This window comes from Anser brachyrhynchus (assembly GCF_964034855.1).
Source record: "Anser brachyrhynchus genome assembly, chromosome: 2".
In the NCBI taxonomy this organism is placed as follows: Eukaryota; Metazoa; Chordata; class Aves; order Anseriformes; family Anatidae; genus Anser; species Anser brachyrhynchus.
In genome coordinates, this window is record NC_137695.1 from 15,771,876 (window position 1) to 15,792,040 (window position 20,165).

General features: G+C 40.5%; 1 protein-coding gene across 4 annotated transcripts in view; it reads left to right on the forward strand.

Annotated features, from left to right (window-relative positions):
- Nucleotides 1-20,165, forward strand: part of NRP1 (neuropilin 1) — a 111,979-nt gene that overhangs the window by 61,566 nt on the left and 30,248 nt on the right. For all 4 annotated transcript variants that reach the window (XM_080581223.1, XM_080581224.1, XM_080581225.1 and 1 more), the window contains exon 8: nucleotides 17,194-17,349. In XM_080581223.1, the coding sequence (XP_080437349.1) occupies nucleotides 17,194-17,349 (156 nt within the window). The remainder of the gene's footprint in view (nucleotides 1-17,193; nucleotides 17,350-20,165) is intronic.

The window sequence follows — 20,165 nt, forward strand, 5'->3', positions numbered from 1 at the left end:
CTGAGCATGTGCTATGTCTCAAGCTGATTATAGTTAAGCATTAATACAGGACGGTGTTTTCATGCACTCAGATTTCACCTCAGAAGACCTAAATCCCTTCTAGAATATCTCACATATGAGATGAGTTTACCTGTCTCTGTACAGTGGCTATTCTTCCACGTCGTTAAACACAGCTTTTTTAGCAAGACTGGACACTCGGGCTTTGCAGTGATAGTGCAGGAGTAATCCTGCAAACATGTGCCCCCATGAAGGCACTTCTTGGGTTCAGCAGGTCTGCTCAAGCTTGTTGCTTGCTAATTGTAACCAGCTCTAAGGCGTTATGGTGCATGATTCCTGAACAGGATAAAAGTGCTTGTATGAATTACTGTATGCAAATAGCAGTCTAGAGTAACAGGCCAGTATTAATTTCGTTAGGCGAAAAATACTGATTTATCTTGATTATGTGGGTTGACTTACACTTCTTGTTGTGTTCTAGTTTCTATCTCTTTTGGCAAAAAAAAAAAGAGAAGAACTTGAGCATATTAGACCAATATTAGTGATATTGACAGTTTGTTCATGTATGTGAAACTTTCTTCCTGCTCCTGTTGTTTTCTGTAGGAAATTACTAACTGACATATAAAAACAATGCCTCGTTAGCCACCAATAAGAATGTTCACATTGGTTTTTCCTGTGAGGTTTGCTGTCTGCAAGAAAGCTTAAAAACATGTTGAGTAGTAGTTAGTAAAGAGAAGAAAGAGGGGGAAATCTTTCATTTCTGATCCTTGGCACACAATGGGACTCTCAGGTGTCCTGTTTAGGAGCCCCTACATGTCCTGAGCTCTTGGCAACTTGGTAATTGTGTATGATGGACCTAATCAGGCTACAGAGTGGCAAAAAATTCTGTTAATCCTTTTTCCTTACTTCGGAATAAAAGTTAAAATCTCCCCAGCCTTATCTAAGTGCTAGGCTTGTTATTAATCATTGCCACTTGAAATCTGTGGAATGCATGTAGAAAAAGGGTGGAATGCAGCAGAATCAAAGTCCATGTGTTTCATATGGTCAGAAGGCTGGCACTTTTTCTTTATTTCCTTCTTTTCTGCTGTCACTTATGCATTTATGACTGGATAATCAAAACAAGAGAACTAGTCAAATCTCATTCATGTGTTCTATGTGCTTATTAACTTTATTAAGTTATGATGACTACATACGTATATGTATAGCTTAATCCTTTCACTTAGAACTAGATCTTTCTGAGAAAAAGTTTCAAAGGCCTTTTTTAACCATTAACTTTTTTAATAACAAACACATAACAGAATCCAAGCTACTCTGCGGTTTATGCTTAAAACATCTGAGAGTACCTCAAGCCTCCTGCCCAGGAATTTCTCAGCCTCCTTTGTGTTCTGCCATAAACCAGGGTGCTCAGTGGCTGAAACAATTACCAAGCAAAATGCTGAGCAGCTTTACGCTGCCTCCAGGTACCCCATCAGCCAAGAAGTTGGAGGTTTATGGTATGCTATCCTGCTCATGCCACAGCTCTCACCTACTTCACCCAGTCTCTGGTTTTGAAAAGGTAGCATGTACCATTTCACTGAGTATTCTTGCACTAGGACATTTCCTCCACTGCCCAGAAGCCATGCTGGGGGGAAAAGCACCCCAGAGGCAGACTTCGCACCAGAGAAACTAAGCTGTAGCAGCCTCCACTGCAGAGCTGGATCTTGTTTGCAAGACTGAGCTTACAAAATCCTGCTTGAAGATTAATTGCATTTTATACGCGTGCTTTACACGCGTTGAAGAAGAACTGTTAATCATACCTACCACTAAGCTTGTGTAGCATCTCATCTTATCACTCATCATCTGTGTAGGAGAAGCAACCACACTGATAAGATAGCCTGTGGACTTGCCATCCCCTGGCTTTTCACAAGGTACAACAGCCTAACTCCTCTCTTGTTCCATTTGTGTGATGAGAATATGAGTTGTTATAATTAATTATTATAGTTTTATTCAACAACCATACTACTAATTCAAGACTCCAAATGTGCTTTAGGTACTTCCCCGTTAAAGTTAACTGACTATCTTGAGATGGGTGCTAAGCACTTCAGATCACCAGGTACCTCAGTAGCAGTGTCCTTGAGCACGTGAACCACCATCTTCTACAAAGGCTTGATGCCACTGGCAGTAAGCATGTGCTGTGGGTTTGTATCTGGATAAAGTATTGAAATCCCATGTTTTCTCTGTACAAATATCCCCAGGAACAGATGTTCATCTCCATAAGAGCTTACAGACAAACAACCAAGGACATGCAAATAATAAAATGCTCTGAAATTACCCGTTGAAAAAAATCGTAATATTTTCTAAAAGGAGGAAGGCACTTTTATATGAAGGACTGAGGTCACTTTGTTCTGTTTTGTTCTGTATGCTATTGTAAACTAGTCATTTGTGTGAAGTATATGCTTTTGTGCAGCACAACTTAAATAGTTTTTGTGGCACAGTGCAAGAGCTCTAGATATTATTCAGTAGCAAAAAGGAGGCTGAAGGATACAGCTGTGACGAACCTGGAACTTTTAAATTGAAAATTTCTGCCTATATGCCATTGTCTGAGAGACAGAGTTTTTATGTATATCATTATTCATTGATCATTACACTTTTTGCAGGTTTCCATACCTGCACACACACTGCAGCTGGTTAAGTAGCAATGTCTGCCTTTAAACTGCCAAGACACATACGCAACTAGGGCATATATTTGAGATATGTACAATTATACATGACCAAAACAGCTTGAAAATTCAGCTCCAAATACTAATTTTGTTAGTGTATTTTTTTTTTTGTATAGGGGAAATATTATAGGTCTCCTTTCCTTTCCTTTTAGCCCTCCCTTCAAGGTTAATGTTTTTGCTAAGACAAAAGAAACAGAAAACCTCAGTTACGTATCAGCAAAGGGAGATTGGTATCTACAGAGGACGTCTAGAGGGCATGCGATATGATTGTCTCCTTTGAGGTGTTGACGTCTTTTGGACCATTTCACTGAAAATAATTAGGAAAATAATGTTGTCTTGCTGTTAGCAATGGATTTACATGAATTCCATCTGTGGACATGAAATCCATTCTTTGGTGGAAAAACAGGGTTTCTCCTTTGTGTCTGACAAGGTACTAGCTCCTGGGTGCATCCAAATGCTGCCTGCCTGCCAGGCTCTGTGAAACGAAAGCTGCCTGTTCATTCCTTTCCTTACTTGTTTTGAAATAAATGCCAAAGCTTAGATTCAAAATATCAATAACATACTCACATCATCAGTCTGAACAGTAACTTCTCCATTGTTTTTACCTTCAAATACACTTTTTAAAATTGCTTAACTGACTTGAGATTTGGAGTGACTCCATAATCAGAAACAGAGTCACTCCAGATTGAATTTCTTCTTTAAAATTGCATTAATAAAGTCTATGGACTTTCTAATATGTATGAAATAAAGATATGCACGAGGCAAGGGTTGCCAAAAATAAGCACAAAGTTAGTTTATTGTCATATGGGATGTTATTAGCTCCTCAAACTTAAGCTAAATGTCCTTGTTTATTACGCTTAGGTTTTCCACAGTCGGCTGCCCTTCAGTGTGAAATAGCATAATTTAAAATAAAAAAATAAAAACAGACTTTTAATTTAATCAAGAGCAGGGAACTGCCATTGCAGTGTAAGTCATTGTCCCTCATTAATGTATCCTTTCACAGGAAAAATAGTATAGTGTTTCCATTTCTGTAATCTGAACAACAAACATGTTAATAGGTATCAATTACCAGCCAGTTTCAGTACTTAGAACCAGTAAGAAGGCCAGTGCAAGGGTTTCACATCTGGTTTTAGTGAAACTGTTCCTGTCTGTGGTATTTAAAATTTAAAGAACTGCTGTTATTGTGCAATTGGGAATCCTAGGGGAGTACAATGTTAATGAAATCCATAATGTGCAGGGATTTTATGATTGCATTTTCAAGGCATTCCTTCAAAAGGGACGACTGATTTCTGCCATGGCAGCAGTAATTGCATTTTTACAGAGTAGATTTAATGTTTGTATTTAAGAACAGCAGTCACGTTTACACGCATCTGAAAAAGTAACGTGCAGAGTCTTCGCGTTTAGGAAACTTTTTGCATCTCACTTTTGAATCCCTTGAGCAGGAGCCATGGCTGACTGTGCATGGCAAGCCTTTGCTTTATCAGGTCACACCAATGAGTGGTGGCAGCGGCGCCCACAGGCAGGGATCCTTGTGGGGTGCCCGGCCAGAGAGTGCCTTAAGGCAGAGCCACTTGAGACCCACATACGTGTGGTTTTGAAGGGAAACTGATTGCCTATTACCAGGGTCACTGGGAACCTCTGCTGTCATCAATCCTCATAATGGTGTGGGTTTTCAAACCCGCAAGGAGCAACACCTTCTGGGTACTTTTACTGCAGAGTCTGTATGCTTTCTATCAAAACGTTTCTTCTAATGCATATAACACAAATCTTTACACTCCCACCAAGCTGGATGATAGTTTCTGGGTGGCATAATTTTTCTCCCATCCTGTAACACTGAGCAAGACCTACAGCTTGCCCAGAAAAAAAATAAATAAATAAATAAAATAAAAAACAAAAAAGCATGTTTGTTAATAGTACAAGATCCTCAGTTTGTATTATGGCTGAGGTTCAACACAACCATAAATCATTCAGCTTTAAGAATCCTAGTATCAGAGTATCAGATCAAAACTTTGCAGCCGTAAGACAAAAGGCATAAGACAAAAAGCATAATCTGGTATAAACACACTCTGCCAGTTCAAATTTGTTCAGAAAAGTTAACAGAGGTTAACATAAATAGACATTATACTCTGGATTGGGTATTATCTGCCATTCTGCTGCTGACACAGGACCATACAGTAAGATGAACTCCATGTTGTGTGTCCTGGCTAATATGACAGAAATGGCTCATTCAGCCCAAATTTGCACTGCTGGGTTTTCCAGCAGGGCACAGATCTGGAATGAAGTGGAAACAGGGTCAGAGGTCCACAGGCGAAGCAGGCCTGGTGTGCTGCCCCTGGCCTCCTCCTGCCCACCCGGACCTCTCCCCACAGCCGTGCCTCTGGCACCCAGGGCTCTCACAGGGCAAACCTCTAGCCCAGCCGCCCCTGGGAATATCAGCTGACCTGGTGTAAAATTATCCCTCTGCATCTTGCGGCAGTTAGGGCTCTGGAGAAAGGCCAGGGAGAGGTAAGAAGTGGCCTCCTCACAACACAACCTGGGAGATCCCCTCGCCTCCACTGATTGAAATATCAGTTGTTTATTTAACACTAACTCTCCCGTGCAAGGAAAATATACTTCCATTGATTTAAAACACTTCTATGTATACACTGCTACACCAGAAAGAGAGGGACCTCTGAGGTGGAATTTTCCTTCCACATTTGTCTTCATTCCTTACATTTGCGGTAACCTACCTTCTCTGTTATTTGCTCCTTTGTAAGTGAAACCCACAAGCATGCATAGTTGATGTAAACTGGTATATAGATTAGTACAGATTTATTCCTGCACCACTTCTGAAAATAATTGCAGTTCATCACTTGGTGTCTCGACCTTTCATCTGTGTCATAGCTTATTTCCTTATCAGGTATTCACTTAAAAATGCAGTCAGTATTTATATATTGCTGCTGCACAGCACATTTGTTTCATTAACAGGTTTATTCTTACATCAGGCAGCTGCTCGGGTTGACTTTACTGAGCAAGCTTATCTAAATATTTCACATGAAAGCCCAAGGAAGTGCAAGTCAACAATGCCTTTTGGTTTTATTCTTATTATTTCTGCTTCTTTTGGAGTTTGATATTGCAGTGAAGAGCATCATCTTTCTGCATAGAACATGAAACCTGGGAAACCTCAGCTTCCCACTTCCTGTAGCCTTTGAAGGACTGCCTGAGAACTGAGGTTCAGAGGCTTTGTGGCAAGGCTTGCCCATCATTAGGGAGCACACTGACATGAAAGTACAAAAACTGTCAGTCCTTTGTCTTCTCTACCACTTAAGAATACACGTTGTGCATGTGGTTCATGTCATTTTACAGTTCATAACTGCACTCCAGAAATTACAAAAAGCAGAGTTAGCTTTGTGTGGAAAAGTGTTACAGTTATCTCATGGTCTTAACATACGTTTGCACACGGGCAAAGAATGACAAAAGAATATTCCTTTCTGGAAATCACAGCCAGTGCAGGCTGTGACACAGTGCAGAACTGGGGTTAATTGACCCAGCAGGATACATTCATACCTTTATTTACTGTGACATGGGAATAAATGGTAGAGTTTCACAAAGGCAAGTACTGAAATTAGACAAGAGGGAGAGGGAGAAATAAAAGGGCCCTACAAAGTATGAAGGTTTTTTTGATTATTCAAAGTGCTTTAAGAGCTATTTTAGTACCAGAAAGTTCCCAGCCATAGATTTATCACTCTGGGGAGGCTGAAGGGATGCTCAGAGAGCTGTGTGCAGCCGTTGGCAGCCTCATTGCTCCAGAAGTGCAGGTGCAAAGTGCAGTTTAGAAGAAAATCCTCTCTACATCCCACTGACATGTTTCAGCATCAGCCCTAATACAGAGGGGAGTCCTGTGTGGCTTCGAGCAATCCTGCATGCAACATATGGAAGAGCAGCAGAAGCAGAGCCCCTCTGAGCCTTCACCACCAGCCTAATCATTATAATAGTTGCAGTTCTTTCAGGGGATACATTATGCAGAGATCTGAGTGGTTTGTATATAACTCTGTAATTACCTATGCAGCCACTTCCCGGTCCAGCCCCACATCCCCTCAATGGCTGCAAGACAGATGGCCTCATAGAGCTGATATAGCGAATTAAAAATGTGTCCAGCAAAAGCACTGAATCAGCAACTCCGAAAATAATTTTGTAAATTTGTCTCACTTTTGCTAAATAGTTGGTTCCAGGAGGGAAAGAAATGAAAACCTTTAAATATGCTTTTAAAGTAAATGCCACATAGTTTTGTTGTGTTATTTGTTTTTTTTTTAATCACATCTTTTCCTTCTACTTTATTTCACAGAAATTAAAACCACTTAAAAACATTCAGAACAGCATGATTCTTCTCCCTCTTTTTTTTCCCCCCCATTCAATGGGTTCATGTGTTTAGCTTGACTCAAACCACTTGTTATTGTTTGCTGATTTTTTTAATTGCCATCAAGCCAAGAAAAAACAGTTGTTTGTGCCATGCTGCTTGGCGGGGGAGCTCTCTCCCGGATGCTTTGCAGACCCCACGTGGACTGAGGCAGCCTTGCCCATCCAGCACCACAATGCATCTGCTCCACCGCAGCCCATGCTTCATGCAGAGGTGAGGGAAGGTATCTCAAAAGGAGATTTTTCTGTGTCCAGCAGAAATAAATTAATCTACAAGACCAGGCAGGTGTCAAACTGCAGGCAAGGCAGAGCTTAAGGCTAGAAGTTAAATGACTAAGGGTAGTGGTAGAAACACAGTCTTGTGTAGGAACACACAGCTGAGGCATGTTATAATAAGCAGAGTTGTTACTGAGCTAAAGGTCTCTGCTCTCACGGGGCTGACCCCGGGCTGGAGATGATAGGTTCACTGCTGAGTGCTTTGCAGAGACGGTTGTGCATTTTTATTCACTCTTTCCACACCTGCACAGTAGTATGAAGCTGAAGAGTTCATGAGTCCTGTGGGTCTTTCTCCATTCCGGCATCCATGCTCCAGATTTTCTGTTGTTGAGTTATTATTTGCCTCCCCTGCCCTTGTGTTATTCTGCTCCTCTGTCCCACTTTAATTCTGTTCTGCCCATTAGGTGACATTTTCACAGCAGTAGCAAAATAGGTAAAGTGGAAGGATAAATGACATTTCTCGCAAGTGGTAAATACCTACCCTTCAGACAGCAATTTGTCTTCTTTCCACAAAAAAAAAAAAAAAAAAAAGGTATATTTCAACAGAGAAATACTTCCATTCTGCTTCACCTCTAACGTTTTCGTTCAAGGTTTTAAAAAAAAAAATTCTTTAAAAAGTCATCACTGTAAACTTCACAGCTGTGTTATAAACAAAGCCTACTGGCAGAGAACATGAACCAAACATTAAGCTGAGTTTGGGTTCCTGCATCTTCGACAGCAACTGGCTTCTCCTCAGAGGAGCTCTGTTTACAGACAGCTTCCAGCAGCCAGTGGTACCTGCGCAGTCTGGTCTTTCTCTTCTCTGCAGCCTCCTGTGTTGAACACTTTGGCCAAATTCATTTCTGGTGTTGATCCTCTGAAGATGCTGAAATGACTAATTTGTCCTATTGCATGTAAAACTAGGGAATATTTTGACTGGTCACATTTAGGTTATAGATGGTTGTAGTAGGGACTAAGGTGGCTTTCAGCCTTAACACAGACAGCAGCAGCTCTTCCATTACAAATCCTATTAAGTTCAAACTGTGGGCTGAAGGGCTGACAGAGCACAGAATAATTTTAAAATGCTGTTATCAGGCTGTAAAAATTAACAGTCCATAGTGGTGCTCCCCCTTTCTGTGATATGCTTAACTAAGAAAATACATCCTGTGTTTATTTTACAAAGCCACAGCACTTAAAAATCAATAGCTTTGCCCTTTACATAGACAGAGATAGAGCAACTTTTAGAGAGACAAGGTGGGAGTACACAAACCAGGCACCCTGCTTTGGCCAGCAAAACCCTGAATATGAGATCCCAGCAGCTGGAGTTTGAACACGCTTTGCTGAGAGAAGGGCAGAGCTGAGGAGGAACCATTCTCCTGCTTTGCTTTAGCACCAGAGAAGTTGTCTTGGTAGTCACCAGCCTGCAGCATCCCTTCTGTTGTCCCCATCCTCCTCCTCCTCCAGCATGGGACAAAAGCACCATGCTCAACAGCGGGTCTTCCAAATCACGGCCTCAGAAGGATTTCATCCACATCTGAAGCTATGAGGGAAACACCAAACAGGACGATCTTGGCATGTAAAACAGGACGATCTTGGCATGTATAGCCTGTCTCTTACTTTTCCCTGAACATTTACGATGCCTTCACCACACTATGTAGCTGTAGTTACCTGACATTTTTCTAGAAAGTAGCAGAAACTCATATTTTTTTTTAAAGTGTTGACTTGTTTGGTGACCCAGTAGTAAATTAAAATCATCATACACAATGTGTATGAAATAGAAAATCGAATTTTTGTGCAATGAAACTGACAGTTCCATTTAACAGAGAATAAATGAATGCAGACTCCTGTGGATGACTGACTGATTTAAAGAGACTGTGCCGATTTTCTGAGATGAGAAAACAGATCACAAAAAAAAAAATACATACATTTCTATGTGACACAGGTTATACACCTATTCCAACTGCCAGTGAAATTAGGCTTTAAAAGTATTAAATCTCAGACGCTGGCATTTTTCCACATTTTGCTGCTACTTTTATAGAAAACCCAAAGTTTGAACTTTATAGCAAATTCCAGTGATTTCAGTGACACTTTCTCTGAATCCAGTGATCACAGAGTCAGATCTATCTTCACTGTCAAGGTCTGAGACAGGCTTAATTCTGCATAACACATCATACCCTCACTTATGAGCTTCCTACACAATTAACATAGGCATGCTGCTAAACAGGAAGAAGCAGAGGTTATTTCTGGGTGTTTATGCATGTGTAATATTGTACTTATATTTAAAATGCCAAAACATATTTCAAATCTAGCCCTGCTGCCTCTACCCTCTGATTTCAACAGGACAGCAGCTGGAAAAAAAATGCTCCATGAGAACTTCATAGGCAAAATTCAGTGTTTTCTACCCAAAGCCCAGTTATTCACATGTGAAGCAGTCTGATAGAGAAGCTTTGGATTACTTGTTTCCCATTTGTGCATTAGTTGCTCAGTACACTTGGGGGGAAAAAAGTCCTACAATTATGTCCCTCTCTCAGAAAAGAGTGGTTCTGCAAGTATTGCTATAGAGTTTCCCTTTTCTATAGTTTCTAACACAAACTGGGGAAGGTTACATTCAAACTGCACTAAATAGTTGTCTTCATTCCAGATCAGAGGATTAAGCTCAGGTTTAAAATTAAATGTAAATTACAAATAAGTATTCAGAAAACGTTAATTAAAAGTATTACGTTCCTGACTCATTTATGGCTCAGCAAGGGTTCCTAAGTATCTTAGCTGGAGAAAGGGGCCATTCACATTCCTCCTTTTTTGACCAAGTCATTGTAAATGTCTTAGGTTATCCATTTGCAAGTTAATGTAGTGCTGAAGCAAAGGTTTTCATTTTAAAGAAGTAATATTTCACAGCAAGATATGCTCCTGCAAGACGTAAAACAATCTTTTTCTAAAGCACTGGGAGTTAATCAGCCTTTCTCTTCATTGCTACAGAGAGGTTTCGAATGGCACAAGATGCTGATTACTTGGATCCCAGAGTCTATAGAAATCCCAATACTATTACATTTTCCTCTCTTTGTTATCAGAGTTTATTGTATCTCGGTGTTCAGGTTTTAAGTAGTTTTGAAGTAAGAAATAAATTAAGAAGAAGGTATTTTCTGAGCCTCCTGAATAACGATCGCGTCACATCAGAGCCCTACCAGGACGCATAAGGTGGAGCTTGGGAATGAATGAATAGCGGCAGGATCGCTCCCTGCCACTGCACGGGCACCGGCTGCGTTTCGCACAATACAGTTAGCCCCTTCCAGGGGAACAGGGCATTGCCCGAGCTTCTACACCCTACCCCTTCAAAGCCTCACACTGAAAATATCATGCAGAGCTAATGTGTACCAGTGGCAGCGCTTCTCTCAGCCCACTCGCAGCATTTCTCTTTCACATTTGATCTTTATAGTTTCCATACTGGAGCGATTTGGTTTGCTGAATTCTGGAAATGTCTCAAGTTGAAATGCTAGTGTATTAACCTGCTGTACTGAGTCTCTTTTGTTTCTCTTCACCAGAGTGCTGCTTGCCAATTTTTACAACTACAGCAGATTTTACTATTCAAACAGAACCAGATGGAACACCAGTTCAAAGAACATGTCAGAATTAAATATTTCTTTTTTAATTAGTTGCTTCTGATTTATGCAAAAAAAAATTAACATAAAAGTGGGAGAATGTGCCATGAATCCAGATGCAACACAGCCCACACAAGCATTATCTTTTCTCTGTCAGAGACACAGAGGCCTTTTCTTTCATTTTTTCTTGTCTTTTCTTTTTTCCTTTTTGTTTCTGGATTTCATTTTTCTTATACTTTCTGCATATTTTCTTTCTTCAGCCAGCCCCATAATGATGACCGAGGTTCTTTTATGTCTGTCAGTCATACGTTTTCATGACTATCTTGAATATTCTCTTGGAGAAACCGGCTGATCTGCCTCTGCAAAAATAAATAAATAAATAAATGAAATCACTGAACTCAATACTGCAATCCCAGCATTGGTATCTCAATGTGATAGCCTGCCTTGAATCAATTCTTTGTTTTCAGACAGGGAATCTTTACGCTCACGTTTTTTCTGCTGCAGAAAAGCATTTGGGCAGAGGGCAAAGAGTGTGAGGAATATTTCAACTGCTAAAGAAAGTTCATTTCCTTTTCTCTGCCAAGCGTTCCTATTTCTTTGGCAAGAATATTTGTTCATCTTTGCTTTCATACCTTCCCGTTTTTGCCAAGTCACATAAGCGTCAGTTCAGTAAAGCATACTGACTGAGGGCAGTTGTTTAGCACAGGCTAGAAGTTGAGCGTGTGATTAGCTGCTTTCTCTTCTGGGGCTTTCAGTATGTTGCTGTCAAGGTCGATGAAAAAGACTTCAGTGACTCAGGAGAGATCCTACTAACAGCATTATTTTCATCTTTCTTTGTTTATGGAGCTGTCACAAATAACACCGAGAATCTTGCACAAAAGTCTGAGATGGTTTATAGGTTTAACTACTTTCACTTAAACTCAGGATGAATATTCACACCCTGTCATTAATCAAGGAGTTGTGCTCTTGTCATGATGACTTATTTCAGGGATGAAGACTTTTGGAAGTAATTTTCCAACCAAATTAACAAAACTCCTTTCAGAATTTCGACTAGAGACTGTGCCATTTTTATTTAGCATTATAATCTTTTTTACTTCAAGCTCAATGAATAAAAGAATTAAGTGATAGTTTTGTATACATCATGGGAGAACATGATTGGTCAAAACAACAGCAACATCTAATAAAAAATATGGGCTTAACTAATGAAAAAGATCAGATCTTGCTTAATTAAAATATTTGACAGAAGAACAGTGAAGCATCACAACAGTTAATCTAACTCAGAGCACTGTATGCTATCTAGGGAAATGACACAGTTCTCTAAAAATATTTACTTTGGTGTGTTGTGTCAAGTGATGGATTATACAGCTTTTCAAGCCACAAGAGATGCCCACAACAAAAAGCTTCCTGTTGTTAATCAAACTCCAGCACTTTGTCCTTTATTTTCTCAGGCTGTTGAGCAGACCTACAGTAGGAGTGTTAAAAGCTCGTGAAACTGCTCCCTTGCTACAGCTCCCTCAATGACTGTATTTTATTTAGCAAGGCAGATTTTCATTCTGAAAATAAGGACTTCCATACAATGGCATGGTTATGTATGACAACAGGGAGAAGCAATATTCATTTCATGTCATGCATGTTGTGTGCTGTTCGTTAACCAGCAGTTTGCTAAGACTTGCTACATGATATATTGTGCAGAGCTAAATGTTATTCTTTTTCCTTCTCCTTAACTGCTCTCAAATCAAATGTGCATGCCACCCCTTGCATATCTATGTCTTACAAATGTGTCACCCACCCACATTTTTTGGAGACAGTAAGACAGCAATAAAAATATTTTTCCTGGATGCTAAAAGATATTGCAGAATAAATAGTGGGGAAATAATTCATATATAGAAACCACTACTGTCTTGCAATATGATTTCACAGCAAATAAATTGGTTTTAGAAAGAGGAACAACTGGGGCTTTTTTACACGAACATTTCTCTCCTGGAAAAAAAAAAATACAAGAGATATTCCTCATTTCTTGTAAGTTCGAGGCTCATTCCTTTAGGCAGGTCTGCTCCCAGTCTTGTACTTACCAATAAAGGTCGTCACATTGCAACACAGGCAATTTGTTGGATAAGGCCCTAAGGCACCATTTTCCAGAAGGGAGATGCTTTTTAGTCTGAATGAAGGCGAGCAAAATTTTGAAAATGTGTCAGTGTACTACAGTTAGTTAAATCTAAAATTCTGGTCATGGAAACGAAATGTCATGATTTCAGGCTTGGAGACAGCTGCCTATCTTGATCACAGCCATACAGCATGCAATAACTTACAAAATCGTTTGCATCCTGTAAAATAAATACCAGATGTTTGTTTATCATACTTGCAGAAAGTTCAATGTCAAATAATTGCAGGGAAATGCATTTGATGTTCATCTTCAAAAGTACTGTGTTTCATCACCACATCTCTCTGCAGTTCATTTTTACATGAAACACAAGTTCTTGAAGCAAAAAGGACACGAAGTCCAAAACAAAAAGCTAGCTGTTAAGGATTCATATTAATATCTTGGCTGGCAGTGACTGGATCTGAGAAAAATGGTTTACCTCTGGTCATGTAAACACTTGGAGGCCTCTGTTGAGAGGACATATTAAGCTGACTGGAAATTTCATGACTCAAGAAGCAAAAGTCTCCAAAAAGCATAGGAGTTCCTAACCATTTGGTGACACATCTATACTAGAGCTACTAGCTACCACTCTGCAGTGGTTCCTGTGGGTAACAGTACAGAAGAGCTGTCTTACCTCTGTTACATTTTGGTACCTTCAGATTCCAGTCATTATTAGCAGTTGACATGGTTGAGTTCCAATCCTGAGCAGTCCCCGTGACATTTAAAATGTGTACTCTATGCACAATTTTGCATTTTACAAAAGGTAAAGCTAAAAAAAAAAAAATCATCACAAAGTGATTAATGAAGATGAGTTTAACAGCTTCTTTAAGATGTTTCATGCAGTTTCCAAGGTAGTCTTCTACATAATTTATTTCTATCCCCTTACTTAGAGAAGAAGATTGGTAAATTTAGAACTTGATTCACAAACACACTTAGGCACTACAGAGAGGTGCTCAGCGTTGCAATTCTGTTTTTATGCACCTGGAGAGGAGCAGTTCCTCTGGAGGCCAGAGCAAAGAACAGCCAAAGGGATGAAAATGCTTTAAGCTCTACCTCTCCTCTGGACCTCCGTGCTGAGACCAAGCTAGTACTAATTCCAACCCTTCTGCTTCCCAGCTGCTTAACCCCACCTTTTTTGTATGCACTGTCCCTCTCTCACAAAACACTGGTGGAGAAATGTGATTCTTTTTCCTCTACCAACTTGTGAGCAAACATCCCTATGCACGCAGCAGGTCCGGGGCTGCAGCTTGCCTCTGCAAGGGATTTGAAGCTGCAGCAGACAGCTGAACACTCCAGCCACCTGCCCCTAGGTGAGCTAGGGCTGTTGTTGACATAGCTCTGGTTTTCACGAAGTACATGAAGATTTGCTGATCTGGGGAGAGCACATCTACATGAGGAGATGTTCTTCCTAATGATAGGAGATGCCCCCCTCCTACATTGTATTTTGCAGTTACCAGGGCCAGGAGCATCATGAATTGCCTCTTCCTTACCTGTAGGCCAAAAAAAAAAAAAAAAAAAAAAAAGGAGGCCTTCTCAGATTCTCTCTCTCCCAGTAAGCTGTTAATTTCTGGCAGGAGAATTTCTGCCTACCTTTTGAATTCTGTCAGGTTTTTTAGATTAAAGTATTTTAGGATTTTCAATGCCCCAAGATTTAAGGGGGTACATTGAATATTGGTGCCTGGGCCTGAGCAAAATTTGAGCGCCTGAAGTTCTTTGATGGGACAAGCATGAGGTGCCTGAACAGCCAGTGATCGGTAGCTGCAATTGTCCGTTCACGCTTCAGCTAATCAAATCTTCCCCTAAATCCCCCATGTTAAATTTTAACTTGTCCTCAGATGTCTAGAACTCTTGCAATAGGCCATTGCTTGACTTTATTCACAATGAAGTACTTACTGTATATTAAAAAGCCCCTACTAGAATCATTTCAAATCAGTTGGAACGGTACAGGCTTGGGACCCTAATCATTTCAAAACTGAAGAGCTGTTTCAAATTGTAAGAGAAGCAGATCATTTAAATAACTTAGCTCTGCACTCCCTCAGACTTCCAGATTTTCAAGTGCACTTCAGCCTGAAAGTGAATGTGGTATTGGACATAACTCAGTGCAGCACACTTTACAATCAGCAGAGTACAGTTTGGAGAGCATTTGAAGTTAAGCTGAGATTGCTCAGTGCAATGATGCCCAGATTCCCCCATTAACTTTCAGATTGCAACAATCTAACATCTGAGACTCTCCAGTTACTTTAAATCACTTGATTGTTTTTGTAAGGCGGTGCTCCCATTTTTTTATTTTTTTTAAAGACTGGATTTTTTTTTTTTTTTTATCAAGACAAAACAAAATGTTGCAGTATTTCACCTCCGAAGACCAAGGCTGAAATATTGCGTATAGACTTTACCAGCTTTAAAATCTGTGGCAGGGGCAGCAGCTTTGTGCTGAAAGCCAGTTTTATTTGTCGCACACAAGGCTCCTATTCTTGTGTTGGAAGACTTCAAAATGACTTGTATATGACATGGGCATTGAGAAAGCAGCCAGCCTGTCCTCAGTAGCACTTCCTTCAGCATTCTGGGAGAGAATGCAGAGCATGTTGATTTAACCGCTCCAGCGCCTTTGGATATATGACATACATCCAGGAAAAAGGATGCCTGTGGGACACAGGGGACCTATATGCTGCATCCTGCATGCTTTGGAAATAATGAGAAGGCCTGAGACATTCATAGGACATTTACATAAGAAGGGTTAATTCAACCTATTATTGTGCTACTAAAGTCTGGACAACTGAAGTTGAGGTGAATTAATTGCTTTGATTAATAATTTGTGAACAGTGTAATTTTGTGTTGAAATTAAATGGCTTGTTTTAGGAAACAAAGAGAATATTCTAGCTGTGGAGAAGGCAGGGTGATTAATTTGATTTTAATCGGTTTGTTGCTATGGCTAAAGAAAGGAAGTAAGGAAATGGCAGGTGTTTCATACTCTGTGGTTACTGACCAGGCAGTGAGAAAGTTTTGTGCCTAGTTTCAGCCATTTGGCAGCTGGGACAAAGGCTTCTTTTGCTAGCAGAGCTGACTTTGGTAGCCATGCTCTGGCACCCAGCATCATCCTCCCAGCTCAACTTCAGTGATGCCGTGAGATGAACTAGATGAGGAAACAGATTTGTATTGCAAATAATTTAGGGGGGAGAGTAAAAGGGGGTTAACCCACATCAATCCTCCATTTGGTTGCAATGTAACCTCATGAGGGAAAGAGAAAGAGAGAGTGGTGGAAGAAGACAGAAAGCCTCCAACATGCATTCGTGTGCACACCATAGCCTCCATTTCTCCAGCAAGTTCAAAATGCCAGTGTTTTCTAATGACTGAAGTTCACTACAGTTGTCAGTTGGAAGAGAATTATTGCACTTGTGTTAATGCTGCCTTCTTTTTTTCCTGCAAATACCTCATACAGTGCAAGCTACATTTGCCTTTTCCCCTACAAATTACACCATGATTCATAATTATCTTGTGACTAAGTAATACACTATGGGTTTCTTTTCTCCCTGTCTGTTTGCAAGTGATGAGCTCCTGGGTTTCAGCAGGATTCTTGTTATCATTCCCTAAGTGCACGGCTTTGATATTGTACTAGTAAATTTCATCCCATTTCTAATACTCCAATCCTCAGGGTCATTCAGCTCTCACTGCTTTACTCTCCTCTGTATTGGCAATGCCTGGCAGCTTTGTGTCCTCAGCAAATTTCATTAGCATCTATGCAAGATAGTTAATGAGAGTATTAAGGAAGATTGTTCACCAGACTGGTCCTTGAGGAACTTCACAAGTAACTTGTCTGCAGTCTAGTGATTGCCAGTTGCACTGATAGGGTTTCTGGTTCCTCCCCCGTAGAGTAAAAATAAATCTCTGGCATGTGGGTAACACTCCTGAGTGATCAGGCAAATGTTCCTGTCTCCTGTGAGACACTGTTAGCAAAAGAGGAGACTATGACCATGTTGTTGTCAATAATATGCTGCAATTTCCCTTATACAAATCCTTATTATCTCTGCAAAACATGTGGGGATGGTGGGGTCACGTCTGCAGCACTGCTGTTCTCTGAACTGATTGACCTCACATCCCCATTCGTTCATTACCACAGGTGGATCTAGGCCTTCTCCGCTTCGTTTCTGGAATTGGGACCCAAGGAGCCATCTCTAAAGAAACAAAGAAAGAATATTACCTGAAAACATACCGCGTAGATGTCAGCTCCAATGGAGAGGACTGGATTACACTTAAGGAGGGAAACAAGCCTGTTGTAAGTCTTTTCACTTTTACCTCTCTTTGTCCAAGGAATGGATTACTGAACTCCTTAGTTACTATCTGTTCTAAATAAATAAATTTAAAAAAATAAAGGTTTAATCAGCATGATCAAGGTTCACAGTATCCCAAATCCAAAAGACAGAAACTGTCTCAATAGAGATGGGCCACAGAAATTATTTGTGGGCAGACTCGAGCAGGTGAAAAGGTGCTGTATCGCCCGCTGTAGCCATCAGAATTAGAGTGGTTTGGCTCATTTCCCTGGAGTGTGCTGCTGTTTCCCAGTTTGCTAGAATTTCCTATGTGACCTTGAGAAAACAATATGGGGGACCTTTTAAAAAATGTATGTATGTGTCTGCTGCAAAGCTCTGGATATGTGTGGTTTCAGTACCTCAGCATAGCCCTGCTGTCTTGCAGGAGTGCTACCGAGTCATTAGTAATTTGTTAGACATCTAAGCATTTCAGTGGTGGAGGTCATGCAGGCAGATAATTAGGCATACCTTTCCATCCTTATAGATTTTTATCACCTTTCCATTTATCAGCGCATTTACTCCTTGTGACCTCCCAATCAAACAGCTTTAGACACTCATAAGAAAAATCTTCATTATCTGCTACCGTGAGCATAAAGCTCGTTACTGAGAAGTCAGTTCTGCTCCAGCTCTCACGTGAATAGTCCCAGTGAGGCTGTGCCTCCCTTCCTGCCTCACCTGGGACATACCCAGGGGCAGCAGCCCCAGCAACTGCCAAGGGGCTGATGAAACTGGAAAGGTTTTGTGCTGACTCTCTTCAAAAGAGCTTTTCTGTGGTCTTTCTTCAAGGATTCAGAATGGCTGTGTAATATTAAGTTGTCAGTGTAACCATATCTAGCTGTAAATATTTGGTTACTGGTCTGTCCCTTACTCATCTGTAAGTGCTATGCCAAGGCTGCTACACTTATCTAGTCAAAATGGTAGCAGTGATCAGTGTGTTCATCTTTCTTCTTTGAAAGACTTTGTAACAAACAAACCAAATAATAATAATAATAATAAAGAATCCTGAAAGCCTCTCTTTGACAGGTGTTATCCTGGTTTTACAGTTGAGAAGGAACTTTAGAAGGTCACATGCCTCACTGTGGGCACTATGTAATGATTTGCAAAAGTACAATATCTGACTTGCCCAAAGTCACAGGAGGAGCCAACACTGCAGCACGTACAAGACACAGAGTTTCCTGGCTCTGGTTCCCGTCATCTGAACAAATGCCTCTTTCAAATTCAGACCATGCCCGATTTTCATTATCAGCTTCAATTTGTAAACTCTCCAAGAGTGTATTTTACATGAGTTTCCATTGTACGTGCTGTCTTTAATTCATAGCGAACTGAACTAAATGTCTTGTATTTATTCAGAGGGTTTATTAAAAAAAATCAGGGTTCTAAAATAACAATGTTTTGCTGTTGATTAGGACAAGAAAAAAACTGTACAACCAGTCTCCCTCTAGTATCTTTACTCAAATCAAAAGTTAAGGAGGCTTGGCTATGGAAAAATGACAGGCAGCCACCAATGTCCTGAAGGAAGCCTCAGCGAGTTGTGCACTCGTCAGGAGCTGTGTGCATTAGGGAGACTCACTGCCTTGGATAGGGGCACACCTCGAGAATGGCAGCATGTCCTTCAGAGAAAAAAAAAAATAATAATTGCTGAAAAGAAATGTAGATTAATTTAAAATCTCTTGCTGGGTATGAAACTCCAATATTAAATTATTTAAGAAATAACCGGGCCTGATGAGCTGGCAGCTGTGTGCTTCTGGCCTCTGCTGCAAATTAGTGCAGTTATTGCAAGTAACAAACAGGAAAGTAGACACCGTATGTAAGAAATGGAAGAATATCCCATAAAAAGCCAGGGGCCCGCGGCCCTGGCAAACAACAGGAAGTCAGTTCCCTCTACGTGAGAAAGAGGCAGGAAGCTGAATCACCTTCTTTGGACTAGAACATTGCAACGTTTCAGCTCTGCTAGGAAGGAGTGTGTTTGCAGGATCCTCGACATGAAAGCACAGCACAATCCTGTCTCTTCTCGTGGAAGTCTTATTGTTCATCTGATCTGCCCATTAGCCTCAGGGGACTCAGAGAAAATCTTAGAACCTGCTATATAGATTGTAAATAGACTTCCATCTCAGTATGCAAGGAGATAGAAATACTGAGTGTTTGTTAAAAGGATTTAAAAACAAAAGGTTAACAGAGCAAGGGTTGCACAACACACTCAGAAAAACACTTATGTCCAAGGACAGCAAAACAATATGTGTTTTTAGCTTAACTCCATACGGGGATTTTTACATGGTCTAACTGAAATCCAAACCTTTAACTTGGGCATGAGGTTTTGTAGTTTTTTGCATCGTTCTGTGAGTGTGCAAGGAATAAAACTCTCCTAATTGGGCAGTGAGAGATTATTCCAGGACATGGCAATCCTTGATTTGCAAAGAGCTGCATACAGACCTGGGCATTAGGAATACATCAACATTGGCAAGGAGTGGACAGAGCCTTGCTGTGTTCAGGGGGGCTCCTGCTCTCCGGGTGGCCCTGAGCTCCCCTGGTCTGCTCTGCAGCGTTATGGTGTGCTATGGGACGTGGCAGGTGTCAAGTATTTTTTTTAATATAATTGAACATCTTTTCCTCCTAAAGGAAAGCTTATTTTTCTGCAAAATTGTGTTAGCAGTTTAATGAGATAGCTCTCCATGTAAGTCTTTTTTCTCATCCCCCATGAAAATAATCCTGGCTAGACCTTGTATCACTAGTATCTGTAAAGCACAGAATTATAAACACGATTTAAAAGAAAATCTAACATATA